The sequence below is a fragment of the Pinus tabuliformis genome, chromosome 4_1 (assembly GCF_031772625.1).
Source record: "Pinus tabuliformis cultivar Carrire ecotype Pingquan chromosome 4_1, CPIR1, whole genome shotgun sequence".
NCBI classification, from domain to species: Eukaryota; Viridiplantae; Streptophyta; class Pinopsida; order Pinales; family Pinaceae; genus Pinus; species Pinus tabuliformis.
The window spans coordinates 658,776,236-658,801,282 of NC_142303.1; the positions used below are offsets into that span (position 1 = coordinate 658,776,236).

Consider the following 25,047-nt stretch of genomic DNA (forward strand, 5'->3'; position numbering starts at 1 on the left):
TAAATAACTAATTTGAAAGATTTCATATTCATCAATAAACATACCAGTATAGAGTCACTGTATCTTATCAAATGAATGGAATAAGGAATAAAAAACATGTATTATACACGAAGTCCTCACCTATAAAATGAAATGTCTGAGGCGAAAATAATTAATAAATAGTCAAAACAAAAGTTAATGAAAACAATTTTAAACTTTAATTTTAATATAAAAAAGGGTACTAAAAATACTTCCTACTTGTCAACAACAAACTGATTTTTCTCTATATTTTCTAACCAGTTGACTTACAATTCAGCTGTATATATATCTTTGCACTACAATCTGGTTAATCATTTTTTAATTATTATTCCTTTTACCCTATGCTTCACTGAATAAAGCATAGATTTCCTACCATTTACTTGGCACGAACCTCTTTTAACTTGTTTAGTGATATCACCTTACCCAATAAACTTGCAGTACACAATATATTAATGATATCGTTACAGTGACCAAGGATTTGAGACATCAGAAATTTAATTATATAAATACGAATTCCAATAAATAAATGATGCAAACTATTTCAATTTATTTCAATAGAATTTTCATAACAACAAAAGAATTGTTGAAAATATAAGTAATGGTATATGGGACCTTTCACTGTAATTCTCCAACAGGTGCCTCGTTCAACCAGAGAAAATGAATGAAGTCATAAAGCTTTGCACTCACGCTTACCTGAAAAAACAACTAAACTAAAACTTAAAGCAATCTAATTGCCTGCAAAACAAAGAAAAACAAACAGGCTATTATGAGCAATTGAAAACAGCTAAAAGAAGCTTGCCAACCTTGTAAGGTGTCGGGTTTAACTCGCGCATGTGGTCAGGCCGCATTTCAGCTAACTGTCTTAGACATCGCTCCCTAATTTCTTTCAGTGTCGGCAAGGGCTCCCGTTTACCTTCACACGATCCATCATAATTTTTTACAGTAATTACAGAAGTTGAGAAGATTAGAAAAGCCATTCTAGTTCACATATAAAAAGCTCAATCGCCCAAGTTGAAACTAAAGTTGTAAGTGCTACGTACCTATTACAATTGACAAATTACAGTCTATGTAAAGCAGTATCGCATATTGTGATAACTCTTGATTGACACAAATATGTGCGGGTATCACCTTAGCAATTTTATTTATATAACTGGAGGAGAATAAAAGGTGATTTCAGGCTTTATATCACCTTAGCAATTTTATTTATATACCTGGAGGAGAATAAAAAGTGATTTCAGGCTTTATATCACCTTAGCAATTTTATTTATATACCTGGAGGAGAATAAAAGGTGATTTCAGGCTTTAGGGTATTTTAAATTTTGTTTTCTTGGCACAAAAGTTGGACCTTTAATTACACGAACAATGCAATCGGGTCGCCACCAAGCTTATGATAGCACTGCAATGGGGGACCCAACCTACCCCGAATTTTTCCTTAATGCCAAATTTATAGGGTACTCGCTGCAAGGGATACAAAATTTAATTGAACCCATCAAGGATTTTGACTAACGTCTTGCACCAAAAATATGATACCTTTTGCGGCTTGAACAAGAGTCTTTGAATGGGAAGATCCTAAGGGTGACTCACGCTATAACATGCAATATTAATCATTGTTCCATGGGTTGAGGGCATAGTTACCTGATTCGATACGGAAAAAAATTCGACATTATACCTCTTACAAATATTTAATATTCTTTTTTTTAATATTGGATTTATATTTTCTTTTTCTATTTTTTATAAGTCTTATCCATTGTAAACTGAATTTTGCTATTTTATAATTTTTTATAATATAGAAGTTACTGTTTTTCTTTTTTTTTTTATAAAAGTTGTCAATTTGGAAGCTTACCATTTTATATCTTTTATAGTAATGAATTTTTCCATTTTATAATTTTTTGTAATATAGAAGTTACTGTTTTTCTATTTTTTTTTTATAAAAATTGTGGATTTCGAAGCTTACCATTTTATATGTTTTATAATTTTTTATAATATTGATTTATCTTCTTCTTTTTTTATAAGAGTTATTCATTTAACACGATATAGAAATTAGATTTTTTCTTTTTATAAAAGAGGTACCAATTCGCAACCAATTCATTATTTCATAATTCTTGTTAAAATAGAAGTTATATTTCTTTTAGTTGCAATTATATAGAAATTACTAACTCATCTCTCAATATGTATAAGAGCTATTTATATTATTTAATGTCAATGATAATATTGATTTGTTTTTAATTAGATTAATTATTTAATAAAAAATTTAGATTTTTGTATTAGTAATTTATTTTCCATTATACCATATTATGTGGTAAAATAATTTGTAAATAATGTATAATAAAATATCAAAATCAAACTAAAATTAAAATAATCAAATTTCTAACCGTGTATGGAAATCTAAATCTCTAATTACTAAGTTGTTGAGGAATTCCCTGTAAAATTCTTATTGCATAAAATGAGATCTTAACCATAATCTTTGCCATTTCATAGATCCGAAAAGTTTTTGAACCGTAAATGGAAAGCTAAAAATCTCGTTACGATTAAAAATCTGCACTGGTCATCCTTGGGCAGTTTCTCTTTGGGTTTGAAAAGAAAGAGCAGCACCATCAATATTCCTGTTCCTGGCAGCCCAGATGGAGTGCTGGACGCTACCTTTAGCTGCTGCAGCAGCAGCTGTGGTAGCGGACAGAGCACCCCAGGGTCATATGATTCCAATAACTCCAGCATTCTCTGCATCTCACCAGCGGTGATAAAGAAGAGAAAGCTTAATTATGAGTTTTGTAGCGATCTTCATTGTTTGGAGGATTAGTAGATTACCATAAATACAAGTGCTCCTCTATGAAGAACGCTTTGGAAGCAAGCTTTGCTATTAAAACTTCATTTCAACTATACCTATCCAGAATTAAGTGCAAGTTCAGGCCTATAATAGGCAACTATTATAGCTCTATGCCATTATGTCTCGCATGGGAGAAACATATTGTTATTAAATACCATTCAATATGCTTATGATTCATGAATGCATAAAAATCTGCACTGGGATTAATCCATTAATCCATGAACTTATAATTGTGAACCTAATATCTAATACACCGTACCGAACTCGAATTGACGTATTAATTTGCAAATCGAATCGAACCGGCGAATTTTCGAATTTTTTTCTGCAGTACGGCCGAACTTGGTAACTATGGTTGAGGGTGTGTGCCCCCATGCTTCAATGACGAGGTGGGGTAAGTTTGGGGAAACTTCGGGAAACATGGGAAATGTTTCTTCAGTGCGGTGATGTGTTTCCCCAAAAGGGGTGTCTAAGTGCCCCCCCTTCCGACCCCCTTCCCATAAGGGAGACCCCTAAATTTTGTGTCTATCAACCCATCAAGATTGAAAGAAATAAGGGATAGAGCCTTGAAACGTCTAGCACCTTGGAAATTAATTGTAATATTAAATTTTTGAAGTAAAAAGATATAAAAGGTAAGACAAAGAACAATGTCACCTAACTTTTTACCATTACCATTAATTGCTTCGTTTCAAAATGTTTGACAGTGGTTCCAACCCTATAAGAGTTCATATAGAGAAAATAAAATTTCACATCCCATTCAAAATTTAGTAGACTTTAACAGTTTTCAGGATCTTAGGATTGGAAGGATTATAACATTTCCACTGGATTTCACAATCATGACTTTTGCATGGGATGAATTGCAATGTTCCACCAAGTTGTTGGGACTGTGGAACACAAGAATGGGGAGATGAATATGGGTGACATGTGGGAGCACCCATAAATTTTAGAAAAATTCAAGAGGACAAGAGATCTAAGGGTATAATGAAATGCATTGATTCATACTTCATAAATGATTCAATGAAATCGAAATAGTACTATATTGCATACATTGATTAAATTCATCATTCATTATTCTAGAATCTGATTAGTACTGAGCAAATTAGTATGTACTAGTCTGAAGTCTAGAATAGTAAATTGAAATTACTCATACTCAAACTCAAAATTAGTAATGAGCAACGAGTCAAAAACTCAATCTAAGGTGATCAATATCTAGAGTCAATAGTCAAAACTGAAAATGAACAATGGACAATGAACTAATATTATCAAATCCAGAGAAAAAAAAAAAATTGGACCAAAAAAGTTGTCAACAAAAAAATACATAAAGATTCATGTACATCCATATGAATCTAAACCATTATACACAAATCATTAGAGAAATCTTGAGGTCTAAAATGGGCCTCTTAAGGAATATTATATAATAATAGTGGGAATAATAAAATAAGATTAGATTACATTATCAAATTTTAAAGGAAAAAAAGAAAAAAAAAAACTTTTTCAACTTATATCCCTACAGATTCGCTCAAATTTTGAGCGGATCACTCTTTGGATGCGCATCCAACGAGTGCTCCCACTCGAAACTTCAATAACACTGTAGGGAGATAAGTTGAAAATACGAGTTGAAAAAATAGTTTTTTATTTTTTTAATCTTTTTACGTTTTTACTCCAAAAATGGTGAATCGACCACCATGGTTGAGATCATCTTGAATCCTATTGGTTCTTATAAAGTGGATTTTGGTTGTACAATTTTATTTTAAGGCCCATTTTTTACCTTGAAATTTCTCTATGACGCAAAGTTTCTAATATATAGTTGTTGGTGCATATAAACAAAATAGGATTGAGTGTAAACCATTTTTGAACTAAAATAACACCAACAAAAAGAAGGCCAAATGGCATCTATAGTCCAAAAAAATCATGCTACCACAGATACCTACATATCGCCATAATCATTGCCTATATTGAGATCCTTGTTATCAATATCAACCTATGAGCATTAAAATAAGATGGGAAAAGCTTAGCATTTCAAATTGAGATTTTGTTCAAGTGATAGGTACATTTTTACTAGGGTCATGACAGAGCAGTTTAACAATTGCCACCAACATTGACATCACTATGGCATCACTATGATGAGGCCTAGATTGATGATGTTGGCTTTGTTACCGCTCAAACTAGCAGGGGTCTTAAAAGGAGATCCTTGAAGGGCCACTACTAAGTTAAGGGCAACAATGGAGCAATAGCTCACTGTCATCTCGGCTAAGGCTTTCTACTCTTTACGGACTTTCACTAATGGGAGGAGACCCATTATGATAAGGATCACAAAATGGATGGACCAATGATAGGCGAGGGGTGATCTTGGAAGCCTATTCACAGGAGAGGCTCAAATATGTGGTTTGCTTGCTTTGGAAGGGATGGTTGAAAGCTCACAAGGACGAGCTTAAGGAGAATTTCAAAATTTAGGTTTAGGGTTTGTATCTTATAATGGAGGTCCCTAAGCCTTAAAATTCTTGTGAAAGCTTGGATTCCACGCGATCCTTGAAGAAGTATCACTAATAGTGTATGGGACCAACCGGGACCAAGTGGAACTGGGGTTAGGTCAAGGGGATAGGGTTTAGCAACCAATGATATGTTTGACCTAATCTACAAGGAGAAAGGGACCAAAGAATGAATTTTTAATGCAAGGCAATTTGAGGATCACAATGAGGTTTCTAGCCTAAGGAAACCAAGGGCAAGATTGAATCTCAAGTCTAGGGGGGCACCTAAGAGACACACCAACACAGTAGGGGCCAAGAGATCGAATATTTCTAATGGGTGGTTTGCAAGGTAAATGATTCCCTAGGAGAGCTAATGGAGTAGGCTTAGGAAAAAAAGAGGGGGAAGAGGAAATAAGATTTAAGGTGATCACCTTTTGGTGGACCAATGCCTAATCCTTTGGGGAGATTAGAGTCAGGTAGAATTACGACTATGGACTTTTGGATTTTCTAGGTCAAGGAGGCCTCTAAAACAACTTCTCTTAGCATTAGGGCAGCAGCAAAAGCAACTTCAAAGACTTTATACTCATTCATTATACATGGCCCATACAAGAAGCAACACTATCTAGAAACAAAATTTCCACAACTTCGCATAAATGGATGCAGTAATTTAGCGCTAGTATAGTGAAATCCCAACAACAATGTATGTAAGAAAATGGCAAGAAAGAATAGCATTAAATTGTACTTACATGTATAAGAGTATATCTAACCATCAAAATTTTGCTAATCAAGAAGCTCCAAGACAAGAGAAAATGGAACCAAACATCAAAATTCATTCCATGCTCCAAAAATTCCTCCTCCAAGAAGGATAGAGAAAATCTCTAAAGAAATACAAGTCCAATCCAAGTGATGATGCTAAAATGAAATCACATCACTTGTATTTATACAACTCCAAATGAATTTGATTTGCCTAATGAGGCCTAATACAACTTCTAAAATAAAATAATGTGCAAAATAACTAACTTTTGGTGACAAGCCCACCAAACTAGCTCAGAATCAAAAGAATAAGCCTCTCAAGAGGTCAAATGATCAATAATACATGTTGTTGGGCCTTTGAAGAGGCCTGATGAAATCCATAGATGCCAAAATGTGAAATAGGACTCCAAAAAGTAGTGGACAAGGGGTTGGCCCCTTATTCTCCAAATAGTAAACATGTGGTGCTCTCAATGAGTGTGGGGGCACACAAGTGTCATCATGGGTCTCCACATTGATCCAAGATGCTTGTAGACCATCTGTAAGGGTTCGAATGATGGTATAAGTGATGCGACATCATCATACAGGTCCTAGGTCATTTGCCAAGTGCATGATATAATTGTGGGGTCGGTTGGGCATGGTGAACCAAGTGCATTTTCCTCGTCCAATAGGTAAATCTTGTGCAATCTTTGAACATCTTTGGGGATCCATAGAATGTTGTTCTATTGTTGTGAAGGCCCATGGCTCTCTACACACACCCTACATATGCCAATGTAGCCCTTTGGAGGGTTAAGGTCCTGTATAGGGAGACCAAACCCAAAATAGAGACCATCTGCAATCCTGCATAAGATCCAATGCGTCCCCTCGTTTATAGTACAAAAAGTCATCAAGGAAACCAGGTTAAAGAGTTTACAAACCATGGACAACAGGTGGGCACTTCATAATGGCATTCCCTTCCATTATGGGCTTCAACATGTGCTAATGTCTCCAAGCTCCAAAGGGGGTTAACAAAGTACCCTATTAGGTGGTCTCTAATTTTAAAGGGGATGGTATGTCCAAGGTACATCCTTCAAATCATGGTGTCTTGTGATAAAGTGATGGAACAGAGTAGGGGATGAAAGGGGCAATCCTGGGTCACATGCCAAGGTACAAGGGTAGCTAATAAAGGGAAGCTCACATTTGAGTAAATAATGTATAAGAGGGAGCAATTGTGGTACATGAGTTTCCTCAAGCTTGATTTTCCCACCCTTCTTCATATGCCTTTTGCCTTTTATGATTTTTCTTTGATTAAGTGCTAGGGGCTCAAGGAATAAGAGCATGATGTGTAAGGTATATAAGTGAATACCCCCTTTGAGGTGGGGTGGTTCATTGCCCACCAAGGGTTGGGAAAATCATGGGTTCCTGAATGATAGAGGAGGCTCATCTAAGGCCTATAGGAACTGGGGTGATAGCCATAGGAATGGGGTAGAGCTCATGCATTGGCTTTTTCGCACGTGCGAAATGTGTTTGTCCCAACCACTTTTGCATTTTGTGGTACATTTTCCTGTTGAATGTGGCCAATTATGCTTTTTCTTTTCTTTCAATTGCATCAACCTCTGAGGCATCATTTTAGGCCCAACCCAAGCTGTGGACAAGGGGAAGGGGAGGTTAACCCTATGTAGACCCAGTGGAGGAATGTGGACCCAGGTGAAAGAAATGATGAATGGGGTTATAATGAACGGAAGGGGAGTGGATGAGGGAGCGGGACCACGCAACCAAAATTAGGGTTTCCCATGTAGTACCATCCCTAAATCTCAAAGGTCAGTAAAAGAGATCCCACGGGAATAGGGTCCAAGGGTAACATCCAAAAGAGATCTAGGGCACAAGAGCACAAACCTAGCCCACTCTTTCCGCTGAATCCCCCCATTAATTCATGCCCAAAAAAGTGTCCATGATAAATAAACTACAATACTCAATTAACAAATGACAAAGCATACCTTTAGGTCTGGGAGGCCCACCTTCAAACATATGATCATGAAAAATGGGTGAGGGACCACATGGCTAATCCAGGTGGTGGAGAAGTGGCACAACAAGCTAGTTGTTGGTTGCATAGGGCTGCTCATTGTCAGCTGAGGACCATCTCGAAAAAAAAACAAAACAAAACAAAACAAACAAACTCTCCTAGGAATATCACCCACAAAATGGTGGGTAATAGGCTTGATGATGGAGATTTCTTCATGAGGAGGTTTTCCTTGACCATTGGACACTATCTTGATGAGGAGATGGCTTTGAGTGATGAGAACTCATGTGATTCATCTTTCGCACTTTTGATGTATATCTTTACTTTTGGATGACGACATCACACTTGTAGGCTTTTTTACTTAGACATGTAGGCTAAAAAGAGGGTAATTCTTAAGTTTTATCTATTATGAGAACTATTTTGTAGGTTGGTTTGTGACTTACCTAAATTGTAAACACTTCAAACTATTATTTTAGGGATTTTAGTGTATTTTACCCTAATTTGACTTGGCCACCCTGATATAAATAAAGGCAAGTCAAACTTAGGAGGATCATTGTCACACACATTCATCTCTCTTGTGAAAAGAGTGCACACTAGCTCTTTTGGATTAACGAACAAATGCTTTGGCAAATAGTGCTACTTTAGTGTGACTATTTCTCTTCCATTTTGTTGATGTTCTAGAATTAGGGTTTTATGAAGTCTTCACGATATGTTATATCTTTGTTGGCGCTAAAACCTCCATATACAAGATTTGTCACCAAATATCCATCAAAGAAATTCAGAATACATTATTTGACTAATCTCCTCTTTGTGAAATTTACTAGGATTAAATTGAGAGGTTCCTCTTTCTCTCTCTTTCCATTCAAGGTCTTCCACCTTTGACCTCAGTGTTTCGACTCCATATACCCAATTGATTGAAGGCATTAATCATTGTGTGTCAATCTTCTTTAAATTTAATCCTTTTTTAATTTTTATGGTGAACTAGGGTTAGGATTTAGCAAAAAATCAGCATTAAAATAGCATAAAATGTCTTAAATGTCATTAACCTAGGGTTAGGGTTTCAATCTATTAAATTGAAAAGGAAAAATATATTTTTCTAATACATTTTTCAGCCATAATTCTAAGGCTGTCGTGTAGGGTTTCCTAGCTGTTTTGTGCATTCCAGCCATTGAAAATTTTGGTTTGGCCTTCCTCTTGTTTACCTATTTAATAGTCTTTGATATTTTATTGTCCACCATTATTTATAGACTATTTTTATTGTCATTGTCATTAATTTTTCATACTATAAATTGGCTTTTTCTCAAGCCCTAATTTATATCAACAATTATTTAATTAATCATAGCATGATTTTGGAATCTATTTGAGCATCTTCTAAAATTATCTCAACCCTTTAGAGTTAGACATAGACTCTTTGAACTCGCTACTTCATCCTCACTTGAAGCCCTACCTTACTGAATAGTTTTCTTGTTGATTTTTCTAAGTTTGATTCCAGTGATTTATCAGTTTAACTTGTCACATATTGCATGTATCATTAAGCAATTATACTTAGAAAATCTTCAACAATAATACAATAACAATAGGATCAATAAGAGACAACCAAGCACAATAGAGACAACAAATTTACCTTGGAAAAACCAACTTCGGGGAAAAACCCAACAACTTTTCTTTTTAGGAGAATTAATTCTTCAAAAGTACAAATCAAAATCTTTCTAGAAATCTGTGCCCAATCCAAATTCAAATTACCAGTCAAATCTGGTAAAATGTTGATCAAAATCTTGCGAAAGGCATGTTAGTCAACTCAGGGCAAAGTGGCTGAAATTTGGCTTAAGGTCAGTTTGTCAAAGGGCCAAAATTCGGCTTGAGGTCAACTGGTCAAAGGGCTGAAATTCAGCCTGAGGTCAACTGTGGTCAAAGTGCCTAGAACTCAGTCAAAACAAGAGATTCATGTGATCAAAACAACCTCCCTTCCATGGTCAAACTTGTCCAAAGATTCAGTCAAACAACAACCAGAAGAACTCAGTCAAACAAGTCCGAACTTGTGTGGTCAACACATCCTCCTTTTTCAGTCAAACTAACCCAGAATTTAGTCAAACAACAATCAAAATAGGAGTTTGAATATCAGTCAAAATAAGCAGGTCAAAGACAGCCAATGAGCAACTTCAATGTCATTTTCAAACCTTAGAAATTTTCCTCCTACTCCTTGCACGTGTGAACAAAATTATATATGATTGTGAGTGATCCAAATTATCCAAATGATGGAGGTCGAAATGATATTTATAGTGGTCAAACAAGGTGGGTTTTGACTAGGGGTCACAACCATTCACATGGTGGGGTCGACTTGTCTTTTGGGGCCTACAGGAAGGCCAACAATAATACTTATTATTTTTCATTTTGTGCAATTTTCTTTGGCCAATTTAGGAGGCCTATTTGGCATGTAGGAATACATTACGATGCTACAAAAAATTAAAATTTCTAGGGTGTCTAATTAACATGCTCTTAGGAGGGTATTTAGCCTAGGACCCCTTTTTTTTCAGTTGAAGAAATCGTGCCTGGAGAATTTTAGCCTGGGGCCCCTTCGGTTACTTAAACTTTTAGGCGTATTAGGGAAGCCTTAGTTGGGGGAATAATAGCCAACCACAAAACATTGAGAGCACAACCACTAAGGTGACGATGGTGGCTAATCTTATTGTTTCCATAGACATAGAGTGCCTAGTGAGGCTTTGCACTAGGCTGCTAGATTTTGCGGTAACAATCATCAAGCATCAACTTGGGTTGGCCCTAGACTTTCAAAATTTGATTTGACCTATTTGATGGTGATTGATGGTGCTGATCACTTGGGACACCTTTCGATGGGTAGGTGCATCTTCTATCTTGATGACATCATGCTCTTCCTTGAGGATGTCATTCTAGTTCCTCTTTTGATGATGATTTGATCCCTTTTGAGGATAAAGTGAGCTTTAGAGGGCTACTTTAATGATATAACACCTCATTTGATGGAAATTCATGAATTAGGGGATAAAACGTGTCCTTTAAGTTGTTCCTTGCACCTTTCATGAAGAAACATGCCCTTTTGATGATGACGTCATCTTTGGAGGACATTAGACTTGCATGTGTGGGATAATTGAGGCTTTATTTTATGCTATTTCATTGATTTTACTATCTTTGGGGATTAGCTTGTGACCTATCCACCAGATTTAATTATATTTTAGGGCATATAGACTTTCCCATCCTCATATAAATAGAGAGGTGTCAATTTCACTTGGATTACACCTTTTCATTAGTGATCTCTTCTCTCTAGTTTGTAAACAAGGCCTAATGGAGTGGCTTGTCTTGGGCAGATCTTGAACATGATGTTATCTCTTTTCATGGATGCCTATGGTGGATCTTGGATGTTGCATGGTGAAGTAGGTTGGTATGTTTTATTTATCTTGGTATTATGTTCCATAGGATGTATGTTCTTGTCCCAATTTAGTTTATTTATATTTATTCCATTATCCTTTGTTGAGCTAAACCCTTCCTCCATGTATGAGGAAATGAGATATGTTTTTATTGTTAAAAAATGTAACTAGTGTCAGGCTTCATAATGTAATAAATTATAATTTTTACCATTGACATATTTATTATATTCATTATTATTATTTTATTTTGGTCATAACTTGTTCTTCATGCTTATAAGAGTCGAAGAGTCAAAAAGACAAATGTATTTGAGTCAAGTCCCATTTAGACTTTTGTAAAGAAAAGAAAAAGAATTTTATATTGAGTCAAAGTCCACCAAATAGTCAAAGTCAACCCTCCTTGGGAACAAATCGGACTGGGCCTCCAAGGGCCACCTACTTGACTTCCTAGACAAATATATATAGAGGACAGTTCGACATATTGGCACATCAATCAAGCACAATTCAAGAAGCAATTTTCTGAACTAGAAAAAGGAAAAGGGAGTTGAATTAAAGGAGAAAAGATCTAGCACATGTGGAGAAATTTTAGCGAGAAATGTTAAAAAATGGCAGCGATGCTCTAAATTTCTCCTTTACAGTTAATGGAGAAAAAAAAAATTGACCCTTGTCCAAGTCAAACACGAAAAGTCAAGTTGACCTCATAAGAGAAATTGACCCTTGAAGGAAACATGTAAATAGACCTTATGTTGGAGATCATTTAGATCATCCATCACATCAAACAAATTCATACATCTCTGAAGTTGCAGAAGATACTTCACATGTGCGAAGGAGGAGAGGGAGATTTGCTTGACTGGCATTGAAATTCTGTTTTGCGACTGTTTTGACCAATGTTGACCTTGTTTTGATTGGGCTATCTTCTGTTGCTTTGGTTGAGCTCTTGGAGGGAGTTTTTGACTACATTTATTGCAGGATTGACTGAACTGTTTTGGGCATGTTGTGTTGAGAAATCCTTAGGGAAACTTAGTTAGGGCTTATTTAAATTTGATTTCTCTTATCTTGACAACTTGTGATTTTTTATTACTTCTTTATTACTAAATATTCATCATCAAGACAATTGCCAAAGTTATGAAGATCATAAAAACAATGAGAGAACACAAGATGTAGGCACTTAGACAAGGAAAAGCCCATCTCCTAGGGGAAAACCCAACAAAATTTTCTTCTTCTTTAGGAATCAATTCAAGGGAGAAAACCAAGACCTCTAGAATAACATTAGACCATCCTCCATCCACCAAGTCAGCCCTTCAATAAATCTTCTTCGAGTAGGGCAATAATACCAAAGTGTAGACCATATAAGACTTTCCCAAACAAGACCTTGATCTCCTCAACTCGGTTTATAGTTCGGCTTCCACTAGTTTGGACCTCTAGCAACCCCAATCCACTGCAATAGGAGAGTGTGACAGAAACAAAGAAAGATTTCAACTCCATCTTCTTAACAAGTATAAATATTTTACTTCCTTCTTCTAGCATTCGCATAAGTATTCTTTCTTCCAAAGTTGCAGATTCAATTGATGATAATGATAGATGTCACAAGGTTGAATTGCTTCTCTATATATAGTGGTCGTATCTCCATTATGACGTCGACTTGGCATATGTTAGAGGCCAACTTGATGAGGAACCTGACTTGGTGGAGGAGGGGCAAGGCACACAAAAAATAATTATCTATCTTTGACACAATAAGCCCATGAAGGGTCCTTTACATCATGACTTGGACTTTGACTCAAGACAAACCCTAGAGCACTCAATGGGTGCTTTTGACCTAGAGACAAAATAAATATAGAATGAAACCCATGCTTATAAAAAAATATTTTTTTCTTTTACAATATATTTTCTTTTCTTTCTTTTGACAAATACATTACATCATGACTCAAATACAATTCTGAAGATCAATACTAGTTACATTTCTCAACACGTTGACTAGTTTTTGACTACAGCCTTGAAGCTAGGGTTTGACTACAAGTTGACCTTCAAGTTTGACAGAATTGCTAGCATAATTTGTGTATTGTTTTGACTAGGTTTGAATGAGGAAGGGAGGCCACATTCATTGTTGGGTTGCCCAAATTCTTCTAAGTTGTTTTGACTGTTACTTTGACTAGCTAGGGCAGGCCATTGATTGTTGTTGACTTTACTTTCACAGGGCCAAAAATTGCAAAATGGTACTTTGACCAGATTTGACTTTATCTCTTAATATTGATTGGTTTTTGGATTGGTGATTTGGAAAGTCAAGGAATTGACTTTGACTTGTTGATGAATGTACTATATAGACTATGTATCTCATGTTGAACATTGGTTGACTAACAAAAGAAGAATTTGATCAAAGTCTTTTCCCCCTTGTGGCATTTCTCCCTGGTCTTGGACCAAATCTTTGTGTCTCATTGTGCTTGGCTATCTTCTATTGTGCATATATTGTTTATTGTTGTATCTATAATTGCTTTATTGTTGTTGGGGCGATTGAAATTGGAAGAAATTGTTTAAAGTGATTATAACAGCATAGAACACTGTAAAATTAACATGTTATCGGAGCTAAGGTGAAGACTAGCCTAAGGAGAACAGAGAGCGCTCCTTGGAGACACTCTTTTGCGGATTGGTGATAAGTTTTGGGCAAGATGTCTACCTCCTATTTCAAGATTGAGGAGAAGTTGAATGATGCCTCTAACTTTGCAACTTGGAAGACTAGATTGGATATTACATTGGATGACAATGATGCGATGGAATATGTGAATAGCCAAATAGCCAAACCTATAGAGAATGTGAATGTTAGTATCAAGTCCAAGTACAAGAAAGGTGAGATCAAGGCCAAGAAAATTATTATTGACTCTATTAGAGATCATATCATTACTTTTGTGTCCAATATGAAAAAATTCAAAGGAAATGTATGACAAATTGATTGCAATGTATGAGGTCAACAATCTTACCCAAGTCATTTCATTGAAGAGTCAACCCTGTGATATCAAGTTGTCTAAGTCAGAATCTATTACAACCTACTTCATGAAGATCTCCAAGATAAGGGATCAACTTCTTTCCATTGGAGAAATTGTATCTGATAAGGAGCTTGTGCAGATGACACTTGGTGGGCTCCCCATGTCTTGGGAGACTTTCATTACTAGCTTTAGTTGTAGTAAGGAGATACCTTCATTTGATGAACTTTTGGGGTTGTGCACTCAAGAAGAATCCAAGCTCATTTCCAGAGGGAGAACTCAGAGACATGATGAAGAAGGAGAGCCTACATCCCTTGTAGTCGACGTCATGAAGGGAAAAGGAAAAGTAAAAGGAAGACCTTTCAAAGGGAAGCCAAAGAAGCCATCCCCGCAATTCAACAACAATGGAAGGGATTTTTCAAGAGTCCAATGCTACAGGTGTGACCAATTTTGCCACAATGCTCGAGATTATCCAGATACAATAAATGCTTAAAGGCCTAGCAGCAGTAACAATAATGGAAACAACAACTACTTCGACCATAGAAGGAAAAGCAGGGCTCTTGTTGCACATGCAAGTGTTGAAGAGCCCCAACGCCCTCAAAAGAGGACAAGAAATACAAGGTATGCTAATAATGTTGCAAATTCTAAATCTGAATATGTTATTGTTACTGCTCTTTCTAGCTCTTCCTCGGATAGCATAGATAGATGATTGCTAGATAATGGGGCATTTAGAAATTTTATCGGGTATCATGAGGTCCTCTCAAATTTTGTTGAGGGGACCAATTTGAAAATTTTACTTGGGGATAACTCTTCTCATGATATAAAAGGGTTTGGATCTACTTCCTTTAATTTGAATTTTGATCAAACTATTCATCTACATGATGTGTTTTATGTGCCAAGCCTAAAGAAGAATCTTGTTTCCATCTTTGCTACGGAAGACAAGGGGTTTAGAGTTGCATTCATTGATGGAAAAGTTCTTGCTTGGCCAAGGGATTCTAGCATGAGAGAAGCTTTTACAATGGGTGTCAGGGATGGTGGCCTATACAAAGTTTGTGAACAACCAATTCAAGCATTGGTGCATGATAATACAAATCAGTGTGAAATTTGGCACCAAAGATTTGAGCACCTTCATTATAAAGCTTTGACTATTGTGAGCAGGATGGTTACAAGGGTACCCTAGATGCATGTTGATCATGAAGGAATATGTCCAAGATGTGCCCATGTGAAGAATGTCAAGGGACCATTCCCTTCTAGTAGCAGCATATCTGGGGAGATCCTTCATTTTATTCATTCAGATCTTTGTGGGCCCATGTTGGTGAAATCTCTTGGAAGATATTTATGCTATGTGATATTTGTTGATGATTGTTCTCATAAAACTTGGATCTTCTATCTAAAGACCAACGATCAGGCTTTTGACATGTTCAATGATTTCAAAGCCCTTGTGGAGAATCAAACAGGAAAGAAGATCAAAATCTTGAGGACAAATAATGGAGGAGAATATACTTCAAATGAGTTCAAATACTTCTAGAGAGGTGCTAGAATTAAGAGGGAGGTCATTATTTCATATAACCCTCAACGAAATGGAGTTGTTGAGAAGAAGAATGAGGCCATCATGGAAGCTACCAAAGCCATGCTTCATGATCAAAATATTCCTATGATTTTGTGGGGAGAAGCTACAAAAATTGTTGTATATGTCCAAAATAGGAGTCCTCATTATGCCTTGGGAAACAAGACTCATAAAGAAGTGTTTACAGGTGTGAAACCAGAAGTTGGACATCAAAGAATCTTTAGCCTCCCTGTCTACTTTCATGTGTCGACGGAGAAGAGGTCAAAGCTTGAGGTTTCAAGAAAGAAAGCTACGTTTATTGGCTATTGTGAAAATTCTAAAGCTTACAGGATATATGCGCTAGGCCAGAGGGACATTGAATTTAGTCGGGATGTGACATTCGATAAGGATGTTGCCCTTGTGAAAGCCAGGGACTCTCCTATCCTTGCCAACTCTTAGAGATGGAATGATGCTATGGATGTAGTTGTTGAGTCGTCCATGCCCGATCCTGAGCTCACAGATGAGCCTATGGCACCCATGGATCCTTTAGATCCTCCTCCCTGTGATCCTACCATGAGGAAGAGACTCTTGTGGCTTCGTGATACATTATAGTATAAAGAGAGACATTGTTGAAAATGATAGCAAGAAAGGGTTCCTTGATTTGTGCCTTAATCATGTTGAAGAATGTAACTAGGTACAGTCTTCATTAAATATATGAGTCACAATGAAATGTATTTATCAAATAAATGAAAAAGGTATTTTTATTATTATTATTATGACTTATTAAAGCATGGGTTTCATGCTTGGGTCATCATGTTTTAGGTCAAAGTCCCCATTGAGGACTTCTAGGATTTATTCTGAGTCATTAGAGTCATTGTCCATTAGAAGATACCCTTCCTGGGCTTTTGAGTCACGTAAAAGAATTCATATTGAGTCAAATAAGCTATTTGTTCCTTCCACACCAAGTCGGCCTCAAGGAGATTGACTTAGCCTCAAACTGGGTAATTCGACCTCACCAAAAGCCTATATATTGGAGCAGTTCAAATTCATTTGGTGCAATCGCACTCTCTTACACACAAGTTCGATATCCAGAAGAAAAAGATGGAAAAGTGTGAAGTAGGAAAGGACTCTAAAAGGAGTGTGAAGTTGGAGAAGAAGGGAGAAAAAGGCTAGATCAAAATTTTTGGCTATCTATCTCTCTCTCGTGTGGATTCCTCTAGGAGATTGAAGTCTCCCTTATCAAGTTGAAGTTGTTGTTGTTGCTTGTTGTTGTTGCTGCCAATTGTTGGGTCGAAGTTGTTGCTGCTAGGTCGAAGTTGTTGAAAGGTTATCATCTACAAGAAGGAAGAAAGGGTTGACTTGGTGTGGATCAATACTCATGGATTATCTCAAGAAGTTATTAAGGAAGATTTGTTGACTGGGTTTTCTCCTAGATAGGGGTTTTTCCCTAGCTGCGCGCCTATATCTGGTGTACGTGATCTTTGTGCTATTGTTTTGGTAATTGCTTAATGAACTAAAAGATAAAAGAAGAACAAAAAGATAAGAAAGTCAATTAATTATCTATATAAAGAAAATCTTTCTACCTTTCTAATTTTCTAACAAATCAAAGGGACATTAACGAGTTCTTCCTTAGCATGCTCGAATTCCTATAAGTTAGGAATCAATTCCTATAAGTTAGGAGCTAATTCCTATAAGGTAAGACGAATTCCTAAGATTTAGGATAAGTTAAGAGCTTTCCTCTGAGTTTGAGATGAAAGATCTTGGGTTGATGCAATAATTCCAGGGATTAGAGTTGTGGCAGAGACCTGGTGAGATTTTCCTTAGCCAAGGAAAATATGTTGTCAAGCTTTTGAAGACATTTGGGATGGTGGATTACAAATCCATGGCCACACTAATGGAGGCAAACTTCAAGAAGTTATGTGGTGAGGTTGTGAGACCAGATCTAGTGGATCCTTCTTTGTACGAACAACTAATTGGGGCTCTGATGTTTCTGGTCAACACAAGACCCGACATATGTTTTGTTGTTAACAACTTGAGTCACTTTATCGTGGAGCCTTTGCATGCTCGTTGGGTGGTCGCCAAACATACGTTGAGATATCTACATGGGATAATCAACCATGGATTGAGATACACCTTCAACGATGAGTTGCGATTGCATGGATATGCAGATGTAGATTGGTTTGGGATTGTTACAGACAGGAAGAGCACATCAGGATGTTGCTTCTATTGAAGAATGTAACTAGTGTCGGTTTTCATAATTGTATTTCATGAAAAGAAAGAAAAATAAATTTTACTGTAAAAGAAATTGACTTATTAAAGCATGGGTTTCATACTTGGGTCAATGATATTTAGGTCAAAGCCTCCATTGAAGGCTTCTAGGTTTTGTCTTGAGTCAACAGTGTCATTGTCATTTTTATTAGACCCTTATTGGGCTTTTGTATCATGTAAAAATAATTATTTTTGAGTAAAAAAGGTCATTTGTCACCTCCACACCAAGTCGACCCTGTCCTCATGAAGTCAGCCTAGATTAGGGCTATTTGACCCAGCAAAAAGGCTATATATAGAGAGGTAGCTCAACCTATTTGTAGTAATCACTCAGCAAGTTCGATCTACAAGAAAAAGAAGAGTGAAGTTGAGAGAGAAGCAGGAAGTTGTAGAACTCAAGGATTGAGTTTTTGGGCATCTCTATCTCACATGTGCAAAGTTATTGACTGTAGTTGGGGACGAAATTTCTAAATCTACTGCAGGTCCAAAATTCTGAAGCTGGGGGTCAAAAATAGGTAGCTGGGGGCCCAAAATTCTAGATTGAAGCTGCAACTAAGAAGCTAACACTTGAAGGCTTTGACAGGAATCATCTACTAGAAGGAAGAGCTGACTTGGTGATTGGAGGTCTTTGTCTAGGTCTAAAGGTTCTTGGATTGTCTTGGACTAGGTTTTCCCCTAAGTAGGGGTTTTTCCCTGGCTGAGTGTCTACATCTTGTGTTCCTTGTTGTGATCATCTTTGTTTGGAATTTTTCTTGATGCATGGAACATAATAAATTAAAAGAACTAATAAGAAGAAAAAAAGCAATCACAAGAAAATGTCAAAGACTAAGAGAAATCTACCTAAAGATTCGAATCCATATAATGCCCTAGATTTCTCAACATGGTATTAGAGCTAGGGCTTTGAAAAGAGGGCAGAAAGAAGATCAATTTGGATCTATACCATCTCAAACAGTATAATTATCGTAGACTAAATCAGTAAAGGCAAGAAGAAAGATTTTTTGGGCAATTCATCAAGCCTTAATTACAAAGATAAGGCCAAGGCTAGCGAGAGCATTTGGAGGGCATATAAGCCCTGTTCAAGGAGACCTAGGGATAATCTAATAGTCCTTTATAGATCGCATTCATTGACAAAAGGATCGAAGCTCTTGGACACCCTTATCCAGCCCTAATCTTTGTTACAAAGCCACAAATCTATTCTAGGAGAGTGAAGGTATAATGAACCTTATTTTTTGTAAGGATGAAAGGCTTGTCTACCAACCCAAGGGAGGTTGCACTTCTTGGTATAGGAGCAAAGGTCAAAAGAGACCTCACAAGGTCTGCAACCTCCATCCAAATTCCTGAATTTCTATGCAAAACTCCAATCTTTGCCCTAGAAAGTTAGTCTCCAAGGTATCGAAACTCTGAGCTCTAAGATACTCGCTCTACACTTGTGCACTAAGGAGATCCGAGATCAAATTCATTGGAGGACTATTTTGAGCATAAGTTCTATTTGTAGACCATTGTCAAAAGTGCCAAAGTTCTGAAGCAATGTCTCTTTGAAAAACGAAATCCATAATCCCGTGCATTCAAAGTACAAGCTATATAAAAGGAAGTCCTGAGCATGTTTCTTGTTTGAAGGATCTCCTTGCAAATTGTATAATCTTAAAGCAGATCTGAACTGAAGGCTACAATTACCAAGAAAAAGGGAGTTGAGATTCCTATTTTGTCTCTGCATATAAAGGAGATCGAAATCATAGGCATACTAGGCCTAGCTACATTCATTCACTGACCTGTGGAAGTAGTATAAGACTTTGTGGTATAAGATCCATAAATGTATTGAGAATCTGAGCATTCATAGATACAATGAGCATATATAAATACACAGTTTGTTCCTAAACAAGGAGACAGTAAGCCGACCTATGGAGCCTCCTCTCTTAAACAATAAAAGAATCTCAGTCTTGAAGGAAGAAGTCTTCAAACAGTAAATATGTCATGCACCAGCTCATGGAAGAATCCTTGAAGATTTCATCAAGATCAAGTAAGCATTGTTTTTATTCTTTTGTCTCATACATCTAACATTATGTCTATAGTTTGCAATAATCTCAAAGGAGTATCAAATAAAGGTATGTATGTCTTAAGGTATGTATAACCTGCTCATTTAAGTTTGATATCTTAAGGTTAGTTGATTGTATGATTAAAATATTGCTAATGTCACTCATTCAATTGGTCTCCATCTAACAAATGTTTAGGATTTGTAAATAGTCCAAGATATATATCAATCATTGAGGTAATGGAAATCCTAATCACCATGCTAGTGTGCTTGTATATTTTGATTATGCTTGTCAAGAAATGTTGCAGGTATATATTAAGAATGGTAATGAAGATGCTATCATATTTCAGAGGAAGCCATTCATTAAGGAAAACTTACTAGGTTTGTAAAAGGAGTAACTCAAGGTATGTATAAAGATTTATAGTAAATCTTCTTCATATTACAAAGAGTAGTCATTTTGAAATTTGTTCTATATTACTAACTCTTTCATGTCTAGGATTTTGAATCATATACATTCTTGTTAAGGTGATTAATCATTAGATTGAATCTACCCTCGTTATACTATCTCTTGTCATTTGATCATTCTTGTGAAACCTTAACCTTTAGGGTTCACTGTAAAACCCTAGCCTCTTGATGATAAGGGTATGTCAATGTTGATTATGAAACCCTAGTCTTCTTAGGGTTTGTTGATAAAGTCTAGAACATATGATGAAGTCCTATTCTTTTGAATTTTAGGCTTTTCATAATGTTGTGGTGAAAACCCAAGTCCTTTAGGGTTTACTGCTAATGTCTATGTTATATAATGAAACTTGACATTTTTTGGGTTTGGTGAATTAGGGTTTATGAACAAAACCCTTGTAATAACTAAAGTAAGATCCTAGGAATGAAACCCTAGGTGTATATTCGTCTGTATGATCGAAACCCTAGCCTGGTCAAAATTGTTGTATATCTAACTTTGATGTATTAATGTTTGTATCTTGGGTTTACCTAATAGATATTGATATGAGATGCTAGTGCATGATAATGAAATCCTAGATATGTATATGCAAGTATGCCAACTTGATTGTTGATCAATGAAATCTACGGTTTGTAACAAAACCCTAATATAATTTGTTATGATTTCTGGGAAATAATATTGAAACCCTAGATGTATAATGCTATGATTGAATTGATATCATGATTAAGTTGTTGATATCTAAGATTTTATGTTTCGGAGATGGAGTCTAGGGTTATGAAAAAACCCTAGCAAGATGTTGAAGTCTAATATATATAACAAATGTGACCTTTGTTGATCATGAACCTAATTAGGTTTAATTATTTGATGTCTAAAGACAGAATGTTTTGATGCTTCTATTTTAATGACATGATTTTGATATAGTTGACTTCATGCTTTTGTATATTTATATTTGGTTGTACTTGCTATTAAAGCTTTGCAGAGACATAATCTTCAAGATGTTGAAGATGTTCGTAATTGAAGATGATAATAATGATGAGAATTATGAAGGAAGCTATAAGAATGATGATGATCAAGATGACCTTGATGCCATGAGGAAGAATGAAGCCTTGAAAGGTTGAAGTTTCTCTAATGTTATAAAAGAAGGTAGTTGTTGATCTCCCTAAGTTGAGAGGGAGCTTGGATAGAAGAAAAGGTATATCTCCCCAATTGAGAGGGAGGGTATAATATGACAGTCATAGTAAATACCTTGAAGAAAGAATGAATGGAAGTACTATAGATGGATTTGCGAACAAAAGAATTGAAAAGTACTAAGGTTGTATTTGGTGCTACTGAAGAAGTAAAAGAAGAAAGCTTCCGACAAGATGTATTTGGATAACTTGATGATGATATAAGTAGCATCAGAATGATTGAGAACCCCGAAGGTTTGTGTTTACTTGTATATATATTTGAAGGTTTATTACTAATTGGGGTTGCGATTGTGCAAGATCTCTCTGTAAAAAGGTTTGAATGTTTGAAACATGCTAGTGGATATATATTTGATTTAGTTGATACAGAGAGATGAAGCATCTTGTGACGACAAGATGATTGGGAGGATATCTGGTCGGCCTATGTGTTGATGTCTAGATCCCGAAGTAGGGCGGGTGGCGTTAGTCATGGAGCTCTAACCTTGGATACGCATCTAGATCGCTAGGTTGGTGTTAGAGTTTAAAAACATGATGGTACCTAGAGTGGCTAAAGCTTGAGTACACCTTAGTGCCCCTTAATTAGAGTACCTTGGTCAGACATCTAATTTGTAGCACTGCGTGTGCTAGAACTCTTCATAGTTCATATCATTTTAATATCTTCCATGTACCTATATATGTATGTAAATATGAATACCTCCCTACTTAAGAAGGAGAGTTGAAGAATGTAACTAGTGTCGGTTTTCATAATTATATTTGATGAAAAGAAAGAAAAAAAAATAATTGTAAAATAAATTGACTTATTAAAGCATGTGTTTCATGCTTGGGTCAATGATATTTAGGTCAAAGCCTCCATTGAAGGCTTTGAGGTTTTGTCTTGAATCAATAGTGTCAATGTCATTTTATTAGACCCTTCTTGGGCTTTTGTATCATGTAAAAATAATTATTTTTGAGTCAAAAAGGTCATTTGTCACCTCCACACCAAGTCAGCCTTGTCCTCATGAAGTCAGCTTGGATTAGGGCTATTCGACACAGCAGAAAGACTACATATAGAGAGGTAGCTCGACCTATTTGTAGTACTCACTCAACAAGTTCAATCTACAAGAAAAAGAAGTAGAAAAAGAAGAGTGAAGTTGAGGAGAGAGAAGGAGGAAATTGTAGAAGTCAAGGATCGAGTTTTTGGGCATCTCTATCTCACACATGCAAAGTTACTGCACTGTTGTTGGGGCCAAAATTTCTAACGCTGGGGGATGAAAATTTGTAGCTGGGGGGCCAAAATTTTGGATTGAAGTTGTAACTGAGAAGCTGACACTTGAAGACTTTGGCAGGAATCATCTACTAGAAGGAAGGGCTGACTTGTTGATTGGAGGAGGTATTTGTCTAGGCCTAAAAGGTCTTGGATTGTCTCATCTTGATTTGAATATACTAGTGGAAGAGATGGACTGGGTTTTCCCCTAGATATGGTATTTGCCCTAGCTGAGTGCCTACATCTTGTGTTCCTTGTTGTGATCTTCTTTGTTTGGCATTCGTCTTGAGGAATGGAACATAATAAATTGAAAGAAGAACTAATAATAAGAAAAGAGAAATCACAAGGAAATGTCAAAGTCCAAGAGAAACCTACCTAAATATTCTAACCCATATAATGCTATAGATTTATCAATAGCTTTAACTTGGGTTTTGCCATGACTTCCTGGATAAGCAAGAAGCAGAAGTCTGTAACTCCCAGTGTAGCAAAGGAAAATTACATTGTAGTAAGTATGGCTCGCTGCAAGGTAGTGTGGTTGCGAAAGCTCTTTGCAGAGCTATTTGAGCAAATGCTTGATACGATTGTGATATACTGTGACAATGAAAGCGGGATTAGACTTTCAGAGAATCCAGTGTTCCATGACAGGTCAAAGAACATCAAGATCAAGTACCACTTCATCAAAGACATGGTACTGAGAGGAGCAGTGAGGCTATAGATGAGCAGGTTACAAACATTCTCACCAATCCATTTGCTGAAAGCAGAGTTTTTATTCTTCAAATAGCAGCTTGGATTGTAGGAGAATGTATCCCTGTTGATTGAGAACGTTGTTGATTGAGAACACAGAGCATATGCTCTTCCCCCATCTTTATGACTAGCCATGGACTTGGTGAAGGGGAAATTGAGCAGCTCTTGGGTGTGAAGGTACTCCTTGTAGCCATGAGCTTGGATGAGTACCTTCCCCAGTGTGCATCCTACCCATAAGTCACCTTCATATCATTATTGACAAAGGGCCACGATGAGGTGGTTAAGCTTGTTGGGATTGCCTCCCATCTTTGCCACATGAGAGAGGAGACTTAGAGTTTGGATGATATTAACCAAGGGTGGGCGCACCTGCCATGGACTTGGTTGTTGTAAATTGACCTCTTCTAAGTATTAGATGCAGTTGTTCTACCACTTGATCAATGAGGATCAAGTTGGGAGAGTGTCGGTCACTGGACATAGGGTTTGGATGATTTTTACCAAGGTCATTTATCACTGCCATGGACTTGGTTGTGGTAGACTAATCTCCGCTATTGTTGTGTGGAACATTCTTCTTCTTCTATGATCACGTCATCAATTGTTCAATTGAGATGAGATGAGTTGAGCCTCTTCTATGTTGAGACATGTGCATCTGAGACGAGACTTATGATGCAGTTAGAAATTTCTCCCTAGTTGAGAGGAACTGTTGAAAAATGGCAATTATGATATGAATTTCTCATGTAAAGTTGATGGAGAAAATTTGATTTTTGACCCTTGTCCCAGTCAAACACAAAAAGTCAAGTTGATCTCATAATAGAAATTGACCCTTCAAGGACACACATAAATAGACCTTATGTTGGAGTTCATTTAGATCATCCATCACATCAAACAAGTTTGTACATCTCTAAAATTGTAGAAGATACTTCACACATGCGAAGGAAGAGAAGGAGATATGTTTGACCTATGTCGACTTTTTGTTTTGGGATTGTTTTGACCAATGTTAACCTTGTTTTGATTGGGCTATCTTCTGCAGCTTTGATCGAGCTCTTGGACGAAGGTTTTGACTGCATTGATTGCAAGGTTGACCAAACTGTTTTGGTCACTTTTATTGCGTTTGACCATACTAAAGGAGTAACTAGGTTCGGTCTTCATTTATTGT

The 25,047-nt window shown here is 36.5% G+C and overlaps 1 protein-coding gene across 3 annotated transcripts in view; it reads right to left on the reverse strand.

Moving 5' to 3' along the window:
- Positions 1 to 237: 237 nt before the first annotated feature.
- LOC149177809 (nicotinate phosphoribosyltransferase 1-like) overlaps positions 238 to 25,047 on the reverse strand; it is a 322,046-nt gene continuing 297,236 nt past the window's right edge. For 2 of the 3 annotated variants that reach the window (XM_089420220.1, XM_089420219.1), the window contains 2 exons: positions 822 to 931; positions 238 to 723 (listed from right to left, as the gene is read on the reverse strand). In XM_089420220.1, coding sequence (XP_089276346.1) covers positions 634 to 723; positions 822 to 931 — 200 coding nt within the window. In that variant the 3' untranslated portion in view covers positions 238 to 633. The remainder of the gene's footprint in view (positions 724 to 821; positions 932 to 25,047) is intronic. The other variant, XM_089420221.1, reaches the window with a different exon arrangement.